Source organism: Myotis yumanensis, unplaced genomic scaffold (assembly GCF_028538775.1).
Source record: "Myotis yumanensis isolate MYYU_CA2020_CCGP unplaced genomic scaffold, mMyoYum1.0.hap1 SCAF_3, whole genome shotgun sequence".
Lineage (NCBI taxonomy): Eukaryota > Metazoa > Chordata > Mammalia > Chiroptera > Vespertilionidae > Myotis > Myotis yumanensis.
The window spans coordinates 102,228,999-102,244,014 of NW_027223754.1; the positions used below are offsets into that span (position 1 = coordinate 102,228,999).

Genomic DNA, 15,016 nt, shown 5'->3' on the forward strand with positions numbered 1-15,016 from the left:
AATGGAGCTGTTATCTGTTAAAAGTGTGGGCACAAACAGGTAGTTGGACATTCCCTGAGGGGTCTCAGATTGGAGAGGGTGAAGGCCAGACTGAGAGGCCCCTTCTCCCCCGCTACCCCAGTGCACGAATTTCGTGCACCGGGCTACTAGTCAAATTAATAAAAAGCAAGGACCTAAATCCAAGACTACTGTATACAGTGAGGCTAGCATTTAAAATTGAAAGTGAAGTAAAAAGCTTTCCAAACAAAAAAAGGTTAAAGGACTATATTATCACCAAACCAGCAATGCAAGAAATGTTAAAGGGACTGCTTTAATAAGAAAAAGAGAGAGAGAGAGAGAGAGAGAGAGAGAGAGAGAGAGAAGGATCACAGGCATAAAGAAAATTAAAATTTCAATAAAGAAATACCCATAAATAATAACCTTAAATATAAATGGACTAAATGCTCCAGTCAAAGGACATAGAGTGGCTGAATGGATAAGAAAACATGACCCATATATATGCTCTCTACAAGAGACCCACCTAAGAACAAAAGATACACACAGACTAAGAGAGAAGGAAGGGAAAGATATATTCCATGCAAATGGGAAGGAAAAAAAGGCTGGAGTAGCAATACTCACATAAGACAAAATAGACTTCAAAACAAAGACCATAACAGGAGACAAAGAAGGTCACTTGATATTACTAAAGGAAATAATTTAACAAGAAAATATACCCCTTTAAACATATATGCATCTAATATAGGAGCACCCAAGTACATTCAACAATTCTTGATGGACATTAAGGGAGATATTGACAGCAATACAGTCATGGTGGGGGGATTTAACACCCCATTGACATCACTGGATAGATCTTCCAGACAAAAAATTAACAAGGAAACAGAGACCTTAAATGACACATTAGATCAGATGGCTCTAACTGATATTTACAGAACATTTCACCCCAAAGCAAGAGAATATACATTCTTCTCAAGTGCACATGGAACATTCTCAAAGATAGACCACATATTAGGGCATAAAACAAGTCTATACAAATACAGGAAGATTGATATAATATAAAGCATCTTCTTGGATCACAATGGCATGAACTTAGAAATCAACTACAATAAAAAAATCTCAAAAACTCTCAAATACATGGAAGCTAAATAGCATGTTATTTAAAAAAATAAATGGCCTAGCAATGAGATCAAGCAAGAAATAAAAAACTTCCAGGAAATAAATGAAAATGAACACACAACCACCCAAAACCTATGGGACACGGTGAAAGCAGTCCTGAGAGGGAAGTTCATAGCATTACAGGCCTGCCTACCTCAAGAAACAAGAAAAAGGACTAATAAACTATCTAACCCTACAACTAAATGAATTAGAAAGAGAATAGCAAGAAAACCCCAGAGGATGTAGAAGAGAGGAGATAATAAAGATTAGAGTGTAAATAAGTGAGATATAGACTAAAAAAAAGTATAAAAGTTCCATAAAGTCAAGAGCTGGTTCTTTGAATAGATAAACAAGATAGATGAACCCCTGGCCAGACTCATCAAGAAACAAATAGAGAGGACCCAAATAAACAAAATCAGAAACGAAAGTGGTGATCTAACAATGAACACCACAGAAATACAAAGTATTATAAGCAAATACTATGAACAATGATGTGCCAACTAACTGGACAACCTGGGGGAAATGGACAAATTCCTAGAATCATACAATCTTCCAAAACTCAATCAGGAAGAATCAGAAAACCTGAGTGGGCCGATAAAAACTTATGAAATTGAAGCAGTAATTTAAAAACTTCCAGCAAACAAAAGTCCTGGACCAGATAATTTTAACAAGTGAATTTTATCAAACATTCAAAGAAGAACTAACACCTATCCTCCTCAAACTATTCCAAAAAATTCAAGAGGAAGAAACACTGCCTAACTCTTTTTACAAAGCCAGCATTATCCTAATTCCAAAACCAGATAAAGACATTAGAAAGAAAGAAAATTACAGGCCAATATCCCTGATAAACACAGATGCTAAAATCCTCAACAAAATAGATCAAGCAATATATTAAAAAGGTCACATACCATAATCAAGTGGGATTTATTCTGGGAATGCAAGGCTGGTACAATATTTGTAAATCAATAAATGTGATAGATCACATAAACAAATTGAAAGATAAAAACCACATGATCAAATCAATATATGCAGAAAAAGCATTCAACAAAATCCAGCACCTTTTTTTTTTTAATATATTTTATTGATTTTTTACAGAGAGGAAGGGAGAGAGATAGAGAGTTAGAAACATCGTTGAGAGAGAAACATCGATCAGCTGCCTCCTGCACACTCCCTACTGGGGATGTGCCCACAACCTAGGTACATGCCCTTGACCGGAATCGAACCCGGGACCTTTCAGTCCACAGGCTGAGGCTCTATCCAACAAAATAGATCAAGCAATATATTTCAGCATCCAGCATCCAGCACCCTTTTTTATTTAAAAAAATCTCAGTGAAATGGAAATAGAGGGATCATACCTCAACATAATGAAGGCAGTATATGACACCCCTACAAAGAACATAATACTCAATGGGCAAAAACTGAAATAGTTTCCCTTCAGAGCAGGATTAAGACAAGGATGTCTTCTTTCACCACTCTTATTCAACACTAGAGGCCCGGTGCACAAAATTTGTGTACTCGGTGGGTGTGGGGGGGGGGTGCGTCCCTCAGCTCAGCCTGCGCGCATTTGCAGTCCAGGACCCCTAGGGGGATATCCACCTGTTGACTTAGGCCCACTCCCCAGGGGATCAGGCTTAAGCTTGCACTTAGACATCCTTCTGGTAGCCAGGGAGCCCTCAGGGGATGTCCGACTAAAGGCTTAGGCCTCCAAGGGATCAGGCCTAAACTGTTAGTTAGACATTCTTAGTGCTGCCATGGAGGTGGGAGAGGGTCCTGCCACCACCTCCACACTGGCCAGCCATGAGCCAGCTTCTGGCTGAGTGGCACTACTCCTTGGTCTGACCTAAACCCTAGAGATTAGTACTTCATTTTACAACTTTTTCTCGGTTTATAGGCAGCAGCAAACTCAGACCACACAGTCGGGTGTGCGCCTGGGCCCTCCCGCCCTCCAATGCCATGGCGATCCTGGGCGCAGGCCAGCCAGCAACCCCGGCCCCAGTGGGTTTCGGTGTTGCCGCCTGGCCTGCGCCCGGGCCCTCCCGCCCTCTGATCGCCATGGCGATCCTGGGCCCTCCCGCCCTCGATGCCATGGCATCGCTCCACGCAGGCCAGCCGGCAACCCCGGCCCCAGGTGGGGTCCAGGGTTGCCTCCTGGCCTGCGCCCGGCCCTCCCGCCCTCCGATCACCATGGCATTGCTCCCCACAGGCCAGACGGCAACCCCGGCCCCAGTGGGGTCCGGGGTTGCCGCCTGGCCTGCACCCAGGCCCTCCCACCCTCCGATCGCCATGGGGATCGCTCCGGGCAGGCCAGCCCGCAACCCCGGCCCCTGGGGTTGGGTTTGCTGCCCGGCTTTCCAATGGCGATCACCGGCTAGGGGGTGGGGAAAGGCGGCCTTTGCCCACCCCCTAGCTCTTGCCTGCGCCTGGCTTGCCGATCACCATTCTTCAGTCCTTCCCCTTTTGCCTCCCATCATTGGGCATATGCAAATTAGCCGCCATATTTGTTGGCGGTTAACCGCCATCTTAGTTGGCAGTTGGTTTGCATAAGGATATGCTGATTAGCCAATGGGAAGGGTAGTGGTCGTATGCTAATTACCATGTTTCTCTTTTATTAGTGTAGATAGTACTGGAAGTCCTAGCCACAGCAATCAGACAAGAAGAAGAGATAAAAGGCATCCAAATTAGGAAGGGGGAAATAAAATTGTCATTATTTGCAGATAACATGATATGTGATACATGATTTTGTACACAGGAAACCCTAATTATCCCACCAGGAAACTACTAGAATTGATAAATTTGGCAAAGTAGCAGGATACAAAATCAGCATTCACAAATAGATAGCATTTTTATACACCAATAATGAACTCTCAGGAAGAAAACTAAAGAAGCAACCACATTTACCATTGCAACAAAAATGTAAGATACCTAGGAATAAACTTAACCAAGGAGGTAAAAGACCTGTGCTTGAAAAACAATAGGACATTGGAAAAAGAAATAGAGAAAGACACAAACAAATTGAAGTGTATATGATGTTCATGTATTGGAAAAATTAATATCATTAAAATATCTATACTACCCAAAGCAATCTACAGATTCAATGCAATCCCTTTTAAAATACCAATGGCATACTTCACAGAGCTAGAACAAATACTTCAAAAATTTACATGGAACCATAAAAGACCCCAAATAACTGCAGCAATCTTGAGAAAAAGAACAAAGTAGGAGGGATCACAATAATGGATATCAAACTATATTAGGAAGCCATTATAACCAAATCAGTTTGCTACTGACACAAGAACAGGCATATAGAACAATGGATCAGAACATCGATCCCAGAAGTTGACCCACACTATTTACAGTCAATTAATATTTGACAAAGGAGGCAAGAACATACAATGGAATAAAGACAGTCTCTTCAACAAATTGTGCTGAAAATACTGGACAAACACATGCAAAAAAATGAAACTAGACCACCAACTTATACCATACACAAGAATAAACTCAAGGTGGATAAAATACTTAATTATAAGACATGAAACCATAAAAATCTTAGAGGAGAACATAAGCAGTAAAATCTCAGACATCTCACATAGCAATATGTTTGCAGGTATATCTCCTACCGCAAAAGAAACTAAGGAGAAAATAAACAAATGGGATTACATAAAAATGAAAAGCTTCCGCACAGCAAAAAAAACAAAAAAACAAAAACAAAAAAAACCAGCATCAAAATGAAAAGGGAACCCTCTGTATGGGAGAAAATATTTGCCAATAATACATCTAATAAGAGGTTAATATCCCAAATATATAAAGTACTCATACAACTCAACAAAAGGAAGACAAACACTCCAATTTTTAAAAAGGTGCAGAAGGGTTCTTCCCAGGCTCTGGGCAGGGCCCTCAGCAACAAAATGGTTCAATAAGTTCCAGAAAACATCCATTTTTCTGCTGAAGAAGAGAAAATCTTGCAGTTCTGGTCCAAATTTAATAGTTTTCAAGAATGCCTAAAGCAGTCAAAGCATAGGCCAAAATTTACTTTCTATGATGGGCCTCCTTTTGCAACTGGTCTGCCTCACTATGGACATATACTTGCAGGGACAATTAAAGATATGCTCACCAGAGTGGGTTTCTTGTTGACAGAAGATTTAGGTGGGATTGTCATGGCTTACCTGTGAAATATGAAATAGATAAGATACTAGGAATCAGAGGACCAGAGGATGTAGCCAGAATGGGGATTGTGGAGTATAACAATCAGTACCGAGCAATTGTGATGAGATATTCTACTGAGTGGAAGTCTACTGTTACCAGGCTTGACCGATGGATTGACTTTGACAATGACTATAAAACACTCTATCCAGAATTAATGGTATCTGTCTGGTGGATCTGCAAACAACTTTATGATAAAGGCCTTGTTTATAGAGGTATGAAAGTCATGCCCTTTTCCACTGCATGCAACACTCCACTTTCCAACTTCGAATCTCACCAGAATTATAAGGATGTTCAAGATCCTTCAATATTTGTTACCTTTCCTTTGGAGGAAGATGACAATATATCTTTGGTTGCTAAGACTCTACCTAGTAACCTTACCCTCTGTGTTAATCCAGATATGCAGTATATAAAGATTAAAGATGTTGTCAGAGGAAAATCATTCATTTTAATGGAAGCCAGATTACCGGCCCTCTATAAATTGGAGAGTGACTATGAGATCCTTGAAAGATTTTCAGGTGCGTCTCTCCAAGGCAAGAAATACAGGCCCCTGTTTGACTATTTTGTGAAGTGTAAAGAGAATGGTGCTTTTACAGTGCTTGTTGACAACTATGTGAGGGAGGAAGAAGGCACTGGGGTTGTACATCAAGCTCCTTACTTTGATGCTGATAACTATCGGGTCTGTATGGACTTCAACATCATTCAGAAAGATTCTGTCCCTGTATGCCCTGGGGATGCTTCAAGCTGTTTCACAGCGGAAGTGACAGATTTCATGGGACAATATGTGAAGGATGCTGACAAAAATATCAGGACCCTGAAGGAACAAGGCCGACTTCTTGTTGCCAGCACCTTCACTCATAGCTACCCTTTCTGCTGGAGGTCAGATACTCTCCTCATTTATAAAGCAGTGCCCAGCTGGTTTGTGCAGGTTGAGCACATGGTGGGCCAGCTGATGAGGAACAATGACCTTTGTTACTGGGTCCCAATGTTTGTAAGAGAAAAGCGATTTGGAAATTGGCTGAGAGATGCATGTGACTGGGTAATTTCCAGAAACAGATACTGGGGCACCCCCATCCCCCTGTGGGTCAGCGAGGACTTTGAGGAGATAGTATGCATTGGGTCAATGGCAGAACTTGAAGAACTGTCAGGAACAAATATCTCAGATCTCCACAGGGAGAGCATTGATCATCTGACCATTCTTTCACACTGTGGGAAGGGATTGCTGCGTCGCATCTCTGAAGTGTTTGACTGTTGGTTTGAGAGTGACAGCATGCTCTATGCTAAGTTCATTATCCATTTGAAAATAAGAAGGAATTTGAAGATGCATTTCACGCAGACTTCATTGCTGAAGGCATAGATCAAACCAGAGGATGGTTTTATACTCTTCTGGTGCTGGCCACAGCTCTCTTTGGACAACCACCTTTCAGGAATGTGACTGTGAATGGGCTTGTCCTTGCAAGTGATGGCCAGAAAATGAGCAAACGAAAAAAGAATTATCCAGGATCAGGATGATGGCGACCGGCAGGAAGGTAGGGAGGGAGAGAGTGTGAGAGAGTGAAGGAGCAATAGAGGAGTGTGTGGACGTGTGTGGTGTGTGTGTGTATACGAGCTAGGGACAGTTAGATTCTGCAGGTCTTCCAAGGGGCTGCCAAACCGGGCAGTCTTAGACGGCGGAGCCCTGCTCCCAGCGCGGACACTCCTGGGAGGCCAGCGTAAGCACAGAGACCACGCCATCTTGAGAAACAGAGCTGCTTGAGACTGGGATCCTGGCCTCAGCACCACCCAGCCTGGTCTCAGATGCAAACTAGGACCCTGCAGCCACTGGGGACAGAGACCTGTGACCACAGCTATAGACCCACAGACACCAAGAATCCAGACATCCCTGTGGCAGATTTCTGTGAGTAACAGAGCCCATCCCCCTCCCTGCAGGTTCACAGGCAGCGCCATAGTAACTGATAGACTCGCATTGCCTGCGCAACTGCAGGAATTTGAGCCTGAGAATTTGCAGACACTGGGAATCTGTTCCCCGCAGCACCTCTGCAGGAACTTGAGCCTAGGAGTGCTTTTTAGACACTGGGATTTTGTTCCCCGCAAGGCAATTGGGCGACCAAACCCGAAGCCCATGCAGGGCGGTAGTGCCACCTGACTTTGATTCTGGGCAAGCGCGCATTGAAGTCCCCCAAGCTGACTAGGACCCCGATTCTCCATGCAGGAGGCAACACTAAGCACCAGTGACTTGACTCTGTTTCTTATCACATGTGCCTGGGATCCCTGATCCCCAGTGCATTCACACTAAGAGCCAGTGACTCCAATTCTTGGTGCATGGGCACACAGGGACCCTGAATCTCAGCACGAGGCTGAGATACTGGATTCTTGGGGAACTCTGACTCCTGGCACATGCTAGGGGGCTCTGGTTTTCAACACATGCCAGGTGGGGTCTCAGTTTCAGCGTGGTGCAGATGGGGTCCCTGATTCGAGGTGCACACATGAGGCCACAATGAGAGCTGGTAATGCTGCCTCTGGGCAAGCCTGGTTCCCACCAACCCACGACAGTCACACATCTTAGTGTCTGAGCTCTTCAGTGACACTAGGGTGATGCGAAGCTCCCACTGCTCAAGGCCCAGGCCCACGCAACTCGACATTTGAATCTTCTGGTGATAGTCAAAATGGGGAGACAACACAATCCCCAGAGAAAAGAAAATGAGGAGTCGCCAAGAAAAGAAATTAGTGAAATTGAAGCATGCAACATGACAGAAAAAGAATTCAGAGTAATGGTTGTACAATTCATTCACCAGATGGATGAGAAAATCAACAACCTATGCAAGAATCAAGAAGAAATGAAAAGTGATATAGCTACAATCAAAAACACCATAGAAGGTTTCAACAGTAGACTAGAAGAAGCAGAGGACCGAATTAGTGAGTTAAAAGATAAGGTAGAGAAACAAGCTCAATCTGAACAGCAACTGGAGAAAAAAATTAAAAAGCAGGAGGAGAGCCTAAGGAAGTTTTGGGACAACATGAAACGAATTAACAAACACATAATAGGGCTCTGAAGGACAAGAAGAGCAGCAAGGATGAGAAAATCTATTTGAAGAAATAATGACAGAAAACTTCCTAGATATGGGGAAGAAAAAAGTTATACAAGTACAGAGAGTCCCAAGCAAGATAAACCCCAAAAGACCCACACCAAGACACATCATAATTACAATGGCAAATCTTCACGACAAAGAGAATCTTAAAGGCTGCAAGAGAGAGACAGAGAGTTACCTACAAAGGATCCCCATCAGATTATCAAATGATTTCTCAACAGAGACACATCAAGCTAGAAGGGAATGGAAGGAGGTATACAAAGTGTTACAAAACAAAGGACTGAATCCAAGAATACTCTATCCAGCAAGACTATCAATCAAAATTGAAGGGGAAATCAGGAGCTCCACAGACAAAAAAAGGCTAAGGGAGTTTATCACTACCAAGCCAGCAATGCAAGAAATGCTAAAGGGAACGCTGTAAAAAGGAGAAATAAAAAGGTAAGAAAGAAAACAGGCACAAAAATAGAAATGACTACAAACAAGTACCTTTCAATAATAACTTTAAATGTAAATGGACTAAATGCTCCAATCAAAAGACATCGAGTGGCTGAATGGATAAAAAGACATGACCCATATATGCTGTCTACAAGAGACCCACCTCAGAACAAAGGACTCACACAGACTGAAAGTGAAGAGATGGAAAAATATCTTTCAGGCAAATGGAAATGAAAAAAAAAAAAGCTGGGGGGTAGCAATACTTACATCTGACAAAATAGATCTCAAAGTGAAGGCCATAACAAGAGATAAGGAAGGCCACTTCATAATACTAAAGGGATCGATACAACAAGAGGATATAACCCTGACAAACATATATGCACCCAATGCAGGAGCACCCAAATACATAAAAAAAAAACTCGAGGAAGATATCAAGGGAGACATTGACAACAATACAATCGTAGCAGGGGACTTAAACACACCACTGACACCATTGGATAAATCCTCTAGACAGAAATCAGCAAAGAAACAGCAATCCTAAATGACTCACTAGATCAGATGGACTTAATAACATCTTCAGAACATTTCACCCCAAAGCCACAGAATATACATTCTTCTCAAGTGCACATGGGACATTTTCAAAAGTAGACCACATATTGGGTCACAAGCAAAGTCTCCCCAAATTCAAGAAGATTGAAATCATACCAAGCATCTTCTCGGACCACAATGGCATAATATTAGAAATAAATTGCAATAAAAACAATCCAAAAAACTCAAAAACTTGGAAGCTGAATAGCATGCTACTAAATAATGATTGGGTTACCAATGAGATCAAAGAAGAAATTAAAAACACTCTGGAAACTAATGACAATAACAGCAAAACAATTCAAAATCTATGGGACACAATGAAAGCAGTCCTGAGAGGGAAGTTTATAGCTCTACAGGCCTACCTCAAAAAACAACAAAAAATGATAGTAAATCATCTAACTCTACAACTCAAAGAATTAGAAAGAGAGCAACAAGAAAAGCCCAGAGTGAGCAGAAGGAGGGAGATAATAAAGATCAGAGCAGAAATAAATGGCATAGAGACCAAAAAAACAATACAAAAGATCAATGAAACCAAGAGCTGGTTCTTTAAAAGGATAAAGAAGATTGATGAGCCTCTAGCCAGGCTCACCAAGAAGCAAAAAGAGAGGACCCAAATAAACAAAATCAGAAAGGAAAGAGGTGAAATAACAACAGACCCCACAGAAATTCAAAGGCTTGTTAAAAAATGCTATAAACAACTCTACTCCAACAAACTAGACAACCTATAGGAAATGGACATATTCCTAGAAAAATACAACCTTCCAAAACTCAATAAGGAAGATTCTAAAAATCTCAACAGGCCAATAACTTTAGAATAAATTGAAGCAGTGATCAAAAAGCTCCCAGTAAACAAAAGCCCAGGGCAAGACGGCTTCACAGGGGAGTTCTACCATACATTCAAGGAAAAACTAAAACCTATCCTCCTCAGACTATTCCAAAAAATTCAAGAGGAAGGAACACTTCCAAGCTCATTCATTGAAGCCAGCATCACCCTAATACCATAACCAGATAAAGACAACACAATGAAAGAGAATTACAGGCCAATATCCCTCATGAACATAGATGCCAAAATACTCAACAAAATTCTAGCAAATCGAATCCAGCAATACATCAGAAAGATAATACACCATGACCAAGTAGGATTTATCCCAGGGATGCAAGGATGGTACAATATCTGCAAATCAATAAACGTGATACACCACATAAACAAATTGAGAGATAAAAATCACATAGCCATATCAATTGATGCAGAAAAAGCATTTGACAAAATCCAACACCCTTTCTTGATAAAAACTCTCAGCAAGGTAGGAATAGAATGATCATACCTCTATATACAAGCCCACAGCCAACATCATACTCAATGGGCAAAAACTAAAACCATTTCCCCTAAGAACAGGAGCAAGACAGGGATGCCCACTCTCACCACTCCTGCACGACATAGTACTGGAAGTACTAGCCATTGCGATCAGACAAGAAGAAGAAATAAAAGGCATCCAAATTGGAAAAGAAGAAGTAAAACTGTCCTTATTTGCAGATGACATGATACTGTATATAGAAAACCCTAAATACTCCATCAAAAAATTATTAGACTTAATAAACGAATTCAGCATGTAGCAAGTTACAAAATTAATGCCTAGAAATCTATGGCATTTCTATACACCAATAGTGAACTTACAGAAAGAGAGACTAAAAAAGCAATCCCATTTACCATCACACCAAAAAAAGTAAGATACCTAGGAATAAATTTAACTAAGGAGGTAAAAGACCTATATGCGAAAAACTACAGAACACTGAAAAAAGAGATAGAGGAAGATATAAACAGATGGAAGAACATATCGTGTTCATGGATTGGTAGAATCAACATCATCAAAATGTCCATACTACCCAAAGCAATCTATAGATTCAATGAAATCCCCATTAAAATACCAATGGCATATTTCACAGATCTAGAATGAACTTTCCAAAAATTCATCTGGAATAAAAAAAGACCCCGAATAGCTGCAGCAATCCTGAAAAAGAAGAACAAAGTAGGTGGGATCTCAATACCAGATATCAAGCTGTATTACAAAGCCACTGTTCTCAAAACTGCCTGGTATTGGCACAAGAACAGACATATCGATCAATGGAATAGAATAGAGAACCCAGAAATCGACCCAAACCACTATGCCCAATTAATATTCAACAAAGGAGGCAAGAGCATACAATGGAGTCAAGACAGTCTCTTCAGTAAATGGTGTTGGGAAAATTGGACAGATACATGCAAAAAGATGAAACTAGACCACCAACTTACACCATACACAAAAATAAACTCAAAATGGATAAAGGACTTAAACATAAGACGGGGAACCATAAAAATACTAGAGTAATCCACAGGCAGCGAAATTGCAGACATATGCCGAAGGAATTTCTTCACTGATACTGCTCCTAGGGCAATGGAAACTAAAGAGAAAGTAAACAAATGGACTACATCAAAATAAAAAGCTTTTGCACAGCAAATGAAACCATCAACAAAACAACAAGAAAGCCCACTGCATGGGAGAACATATTTGCTAATGTTATCACCGATAAGGGTTTAATCTCCAACATTTACAGGGAACTCATACAACTTAACAAAAGGAAGATAAATGATCCAATCAAAAAATGGGCAACAGACCTAAATAGACACTTTTCAAAAGAGGACATACCGAAGGCCGAAAGACATATGAAAACATGCTCAAAGTCACTAATCATCCGAGAAATGCAAATCAAAACGACAATGCGGTATCATCTCACACCTGTCAGAATGGCTATCATCAACAAGTCAACAAACAAGTGTTGAAGAGGATGTAGAGAAAAAGGAACCCTTTTGCACTGCTGGTGGGAATGCAGACTGGTACAGCCACTGTGGAGGACAGTATGGAGTTTCCTCAAAAAACTAAAAATGGAACTCCCATTTGACCCAGTGATCCCACTTCTAGGAATATATCCCAAGAAGCTAGAAACACCAATCAGAAAGGATATATGCATCCCTATGTTCATAGCAGCACAATTCACCATAGCTAAGATTTGGAAACAGCCTAAGTGCCCATCAGCAGATGAGTGGATTAAAAAAATGTGGTACATCTACACAATGGAATACTACACTGTGGTAAAAAAGAAGGAATTCTTGCCATTTGCAACAGCATGTATGGAACTGGAGAGCATTATGCTAAGTGAAATAAGCCAGTCAGAGAAAGATAAATATCACATGATCTCACTCATTTGTGGAATATAGAGAACAACATAGACTGATGAACAGGGACAGATCCAGAAACAGAGAAGCAGTGATCAGACTATCAATCCCCAGAGGGAAAGTAGGGGAGAGTGAGGGTAAGGGGGAGAGATCAACCAAAGGACTTGTATGCATACATATATATAAGCCAAACCAATGGACATGGACAACAGAGGGATGAGAGCATGAGTGAGGGGGGGGATTAGGGGTTAATAGGGGGGATGAGGACACATTTGTAATGCCTTAACCAATAAAGAAATTAAAGATTAAAAAAAGAAAAAAAAATTTTCTCAGAGAAACTCTGAGATGTGTGCATAATCTGGTATTGTTTATACCAGCCACAATACAGGAAACAACCCACTGTTCTCCAGAACTACAACGGGTATGTAAAATTTGAAATATTCATAAAATGCAAGACTGCATCAGAGAGAATGAGTCAATCACAACTACATGAGCACTTGAATAAAAAAATCCAGTCAGAGAACAAAAGCTATTTATATAAGATCAAACCATGCAAAATTTAACAGAAATAAATGATTAAATAAAGAGAAACGTGTGGTTTATAAAAAGTTGGGAATATTGGACATTTATCTAAAAGAAATAGAAAGGAAAAGGATTGCAGTAAGGTATACAGAAGGTTGAATTCTAAGCTTCTGGTATTTTTCTTATGCAAGATTATAAGTACCATGGGTGTTTACATTATTAACTAGAGGCCGATGCACGAAATTCGTGCAAGGGGCTCTGCCCTCGCAGCCCTGGCTTTGTCTGAAAGGACATCCTTTTGGACGTCTAGAAGGTCTTTTGGCTGTCCAGTCTAATTAGCATATTACACTTTTATTATTATAGATTGCCAACTATAATTGCGTTTATATAACGTATATTTCTTTGGCTATATTATATAACTATATTTCATAATATCTTTTTCATAATAAATTGTTAGTATTTTTAAGGGACTTATACTATACTTGACACACTGGTAAATGGTTTTGAACTGGATTCAACTGGTGGGGACTCTGAGTGTCATGATATGGCAGATATTTGGGTTTCCTTCTTTACAGAGTTGGTGGGTACCAAATAGTAGATGATTAAAGTGATGGTGTGAAAGTTGACCAGGGAACTCTTTCAACCAGACCATGTTTTTGCAGCAAGAATGGTTTGAGAAACTAGTTTCAGATCTTCTCCCTTCTCTCAAAGAAGGAGCGTTTATCCTGAAAAGTTTATCCTGCATGTCCCCTTCCCTCTGCTCCACTTTGCCAACTGGCCTCTCTCCTTCCAGCCATCCTTGATGGAGCTCTGAACATGGTCATCCATGCTGACAACACAGGAAGTGAGGAAGACCTTTATGAAAATATGCACAGATCCAACCACACTACAACCATCCTAGAGGGGGCAGTGAGCAGCTGGCTTTCAATAAGGTAGAGTTGGGGCTGTGTGGGTGAAGGGAGGGGGGCTGGGAATAGATGGCTTGATTGTCAAGGCAACTCCATCACACTCATCCAGGCCTAGATGTTCACAGTCTCTGTCTTATAAGCAGATGGCAGTGGTAATAGTGCACACTGCACAGTTCCACCCTGTGGCATCCACTTTAGGATATAATGTCCAACAGCAGAGATTTTCCAAATACAGGACTCTCACTTGTGCCTACAAGGGACTCAGAATAAGAGGGATCTATAGGGGATCCAGTACCTAAGATATAAAAGTGCTGAGTTCTCCTACAAAGTAGCCCCTGTAAAACCATCCTGGATGGAAGAAGCTCTACTTGGTAAAAAGAAAGGCCCTGACCCTCCAAAAAGTTGTCTGGGCAGCACTGGGGGCAACACAAGTGAAAACTGATTTCTTTCCTCTTGACATCAAGAGTTCAAAAAGTATTGCTGTTGCTGTGACAGCTGTGTGCAAGTTACCTATCTTTTCTTTCTCTTTCTTTCTTTCTTTCTTTCTTTCTTTCTTTCTTTCTTTCTTTCTCCTTCCTTTATTTTATTTTCTGTTCTTACATAAGTAGGAGAAATTAGTAAGAAATTTCACCTAGAAAAACTGGTTTCCATACCAAGTTCTCCTTTGCCATTCTCCAAGAAGAGAGAAATTTTGAGACCTTGACTCTCCATTTTTCTCACTTGTATTCCTATTTTCTATCCCTGTTCTTTGGTACTTAATTCAGAGGAGCTGTTGGACATAACATGGTAGTTATCTGGCATAATCACACTTCCATAGCAACATCAGGTTCTCCTCCTGGTTAGGATATACTGTGTATTTCTGCTTCATTAAAACCATAATATGAGAACCCAGGATCTTGCAGCACCAGATT

At 40.9% G+C, this 15,016-nt stretch overlaps 1 protein-coding gene across 1 annotated transcript; it reads left to right on the forward strand.

Annotated features, from left to right (window-relative positions):
- Positions 1 to 5,057: 5,057 nt before the first annotated feature.
- LOC139006264 (isoleucine--tRNA ligase, cytoplasmic-like) lies at positions 5,058 to 6,864 on the forward strand. Its single transcript, XM_070408736.1, is given in 3 exon segments — positions 5,058 to 5,176; positions 5,287 to 6,632; positions 6,635 to 6,864. Coding segments are annotated over 3 exon segments (1,695 nt in total).
- The last annotated feature ends 8,152 nt before the right edge of the window (positions 6,865 to 15,016 follow it).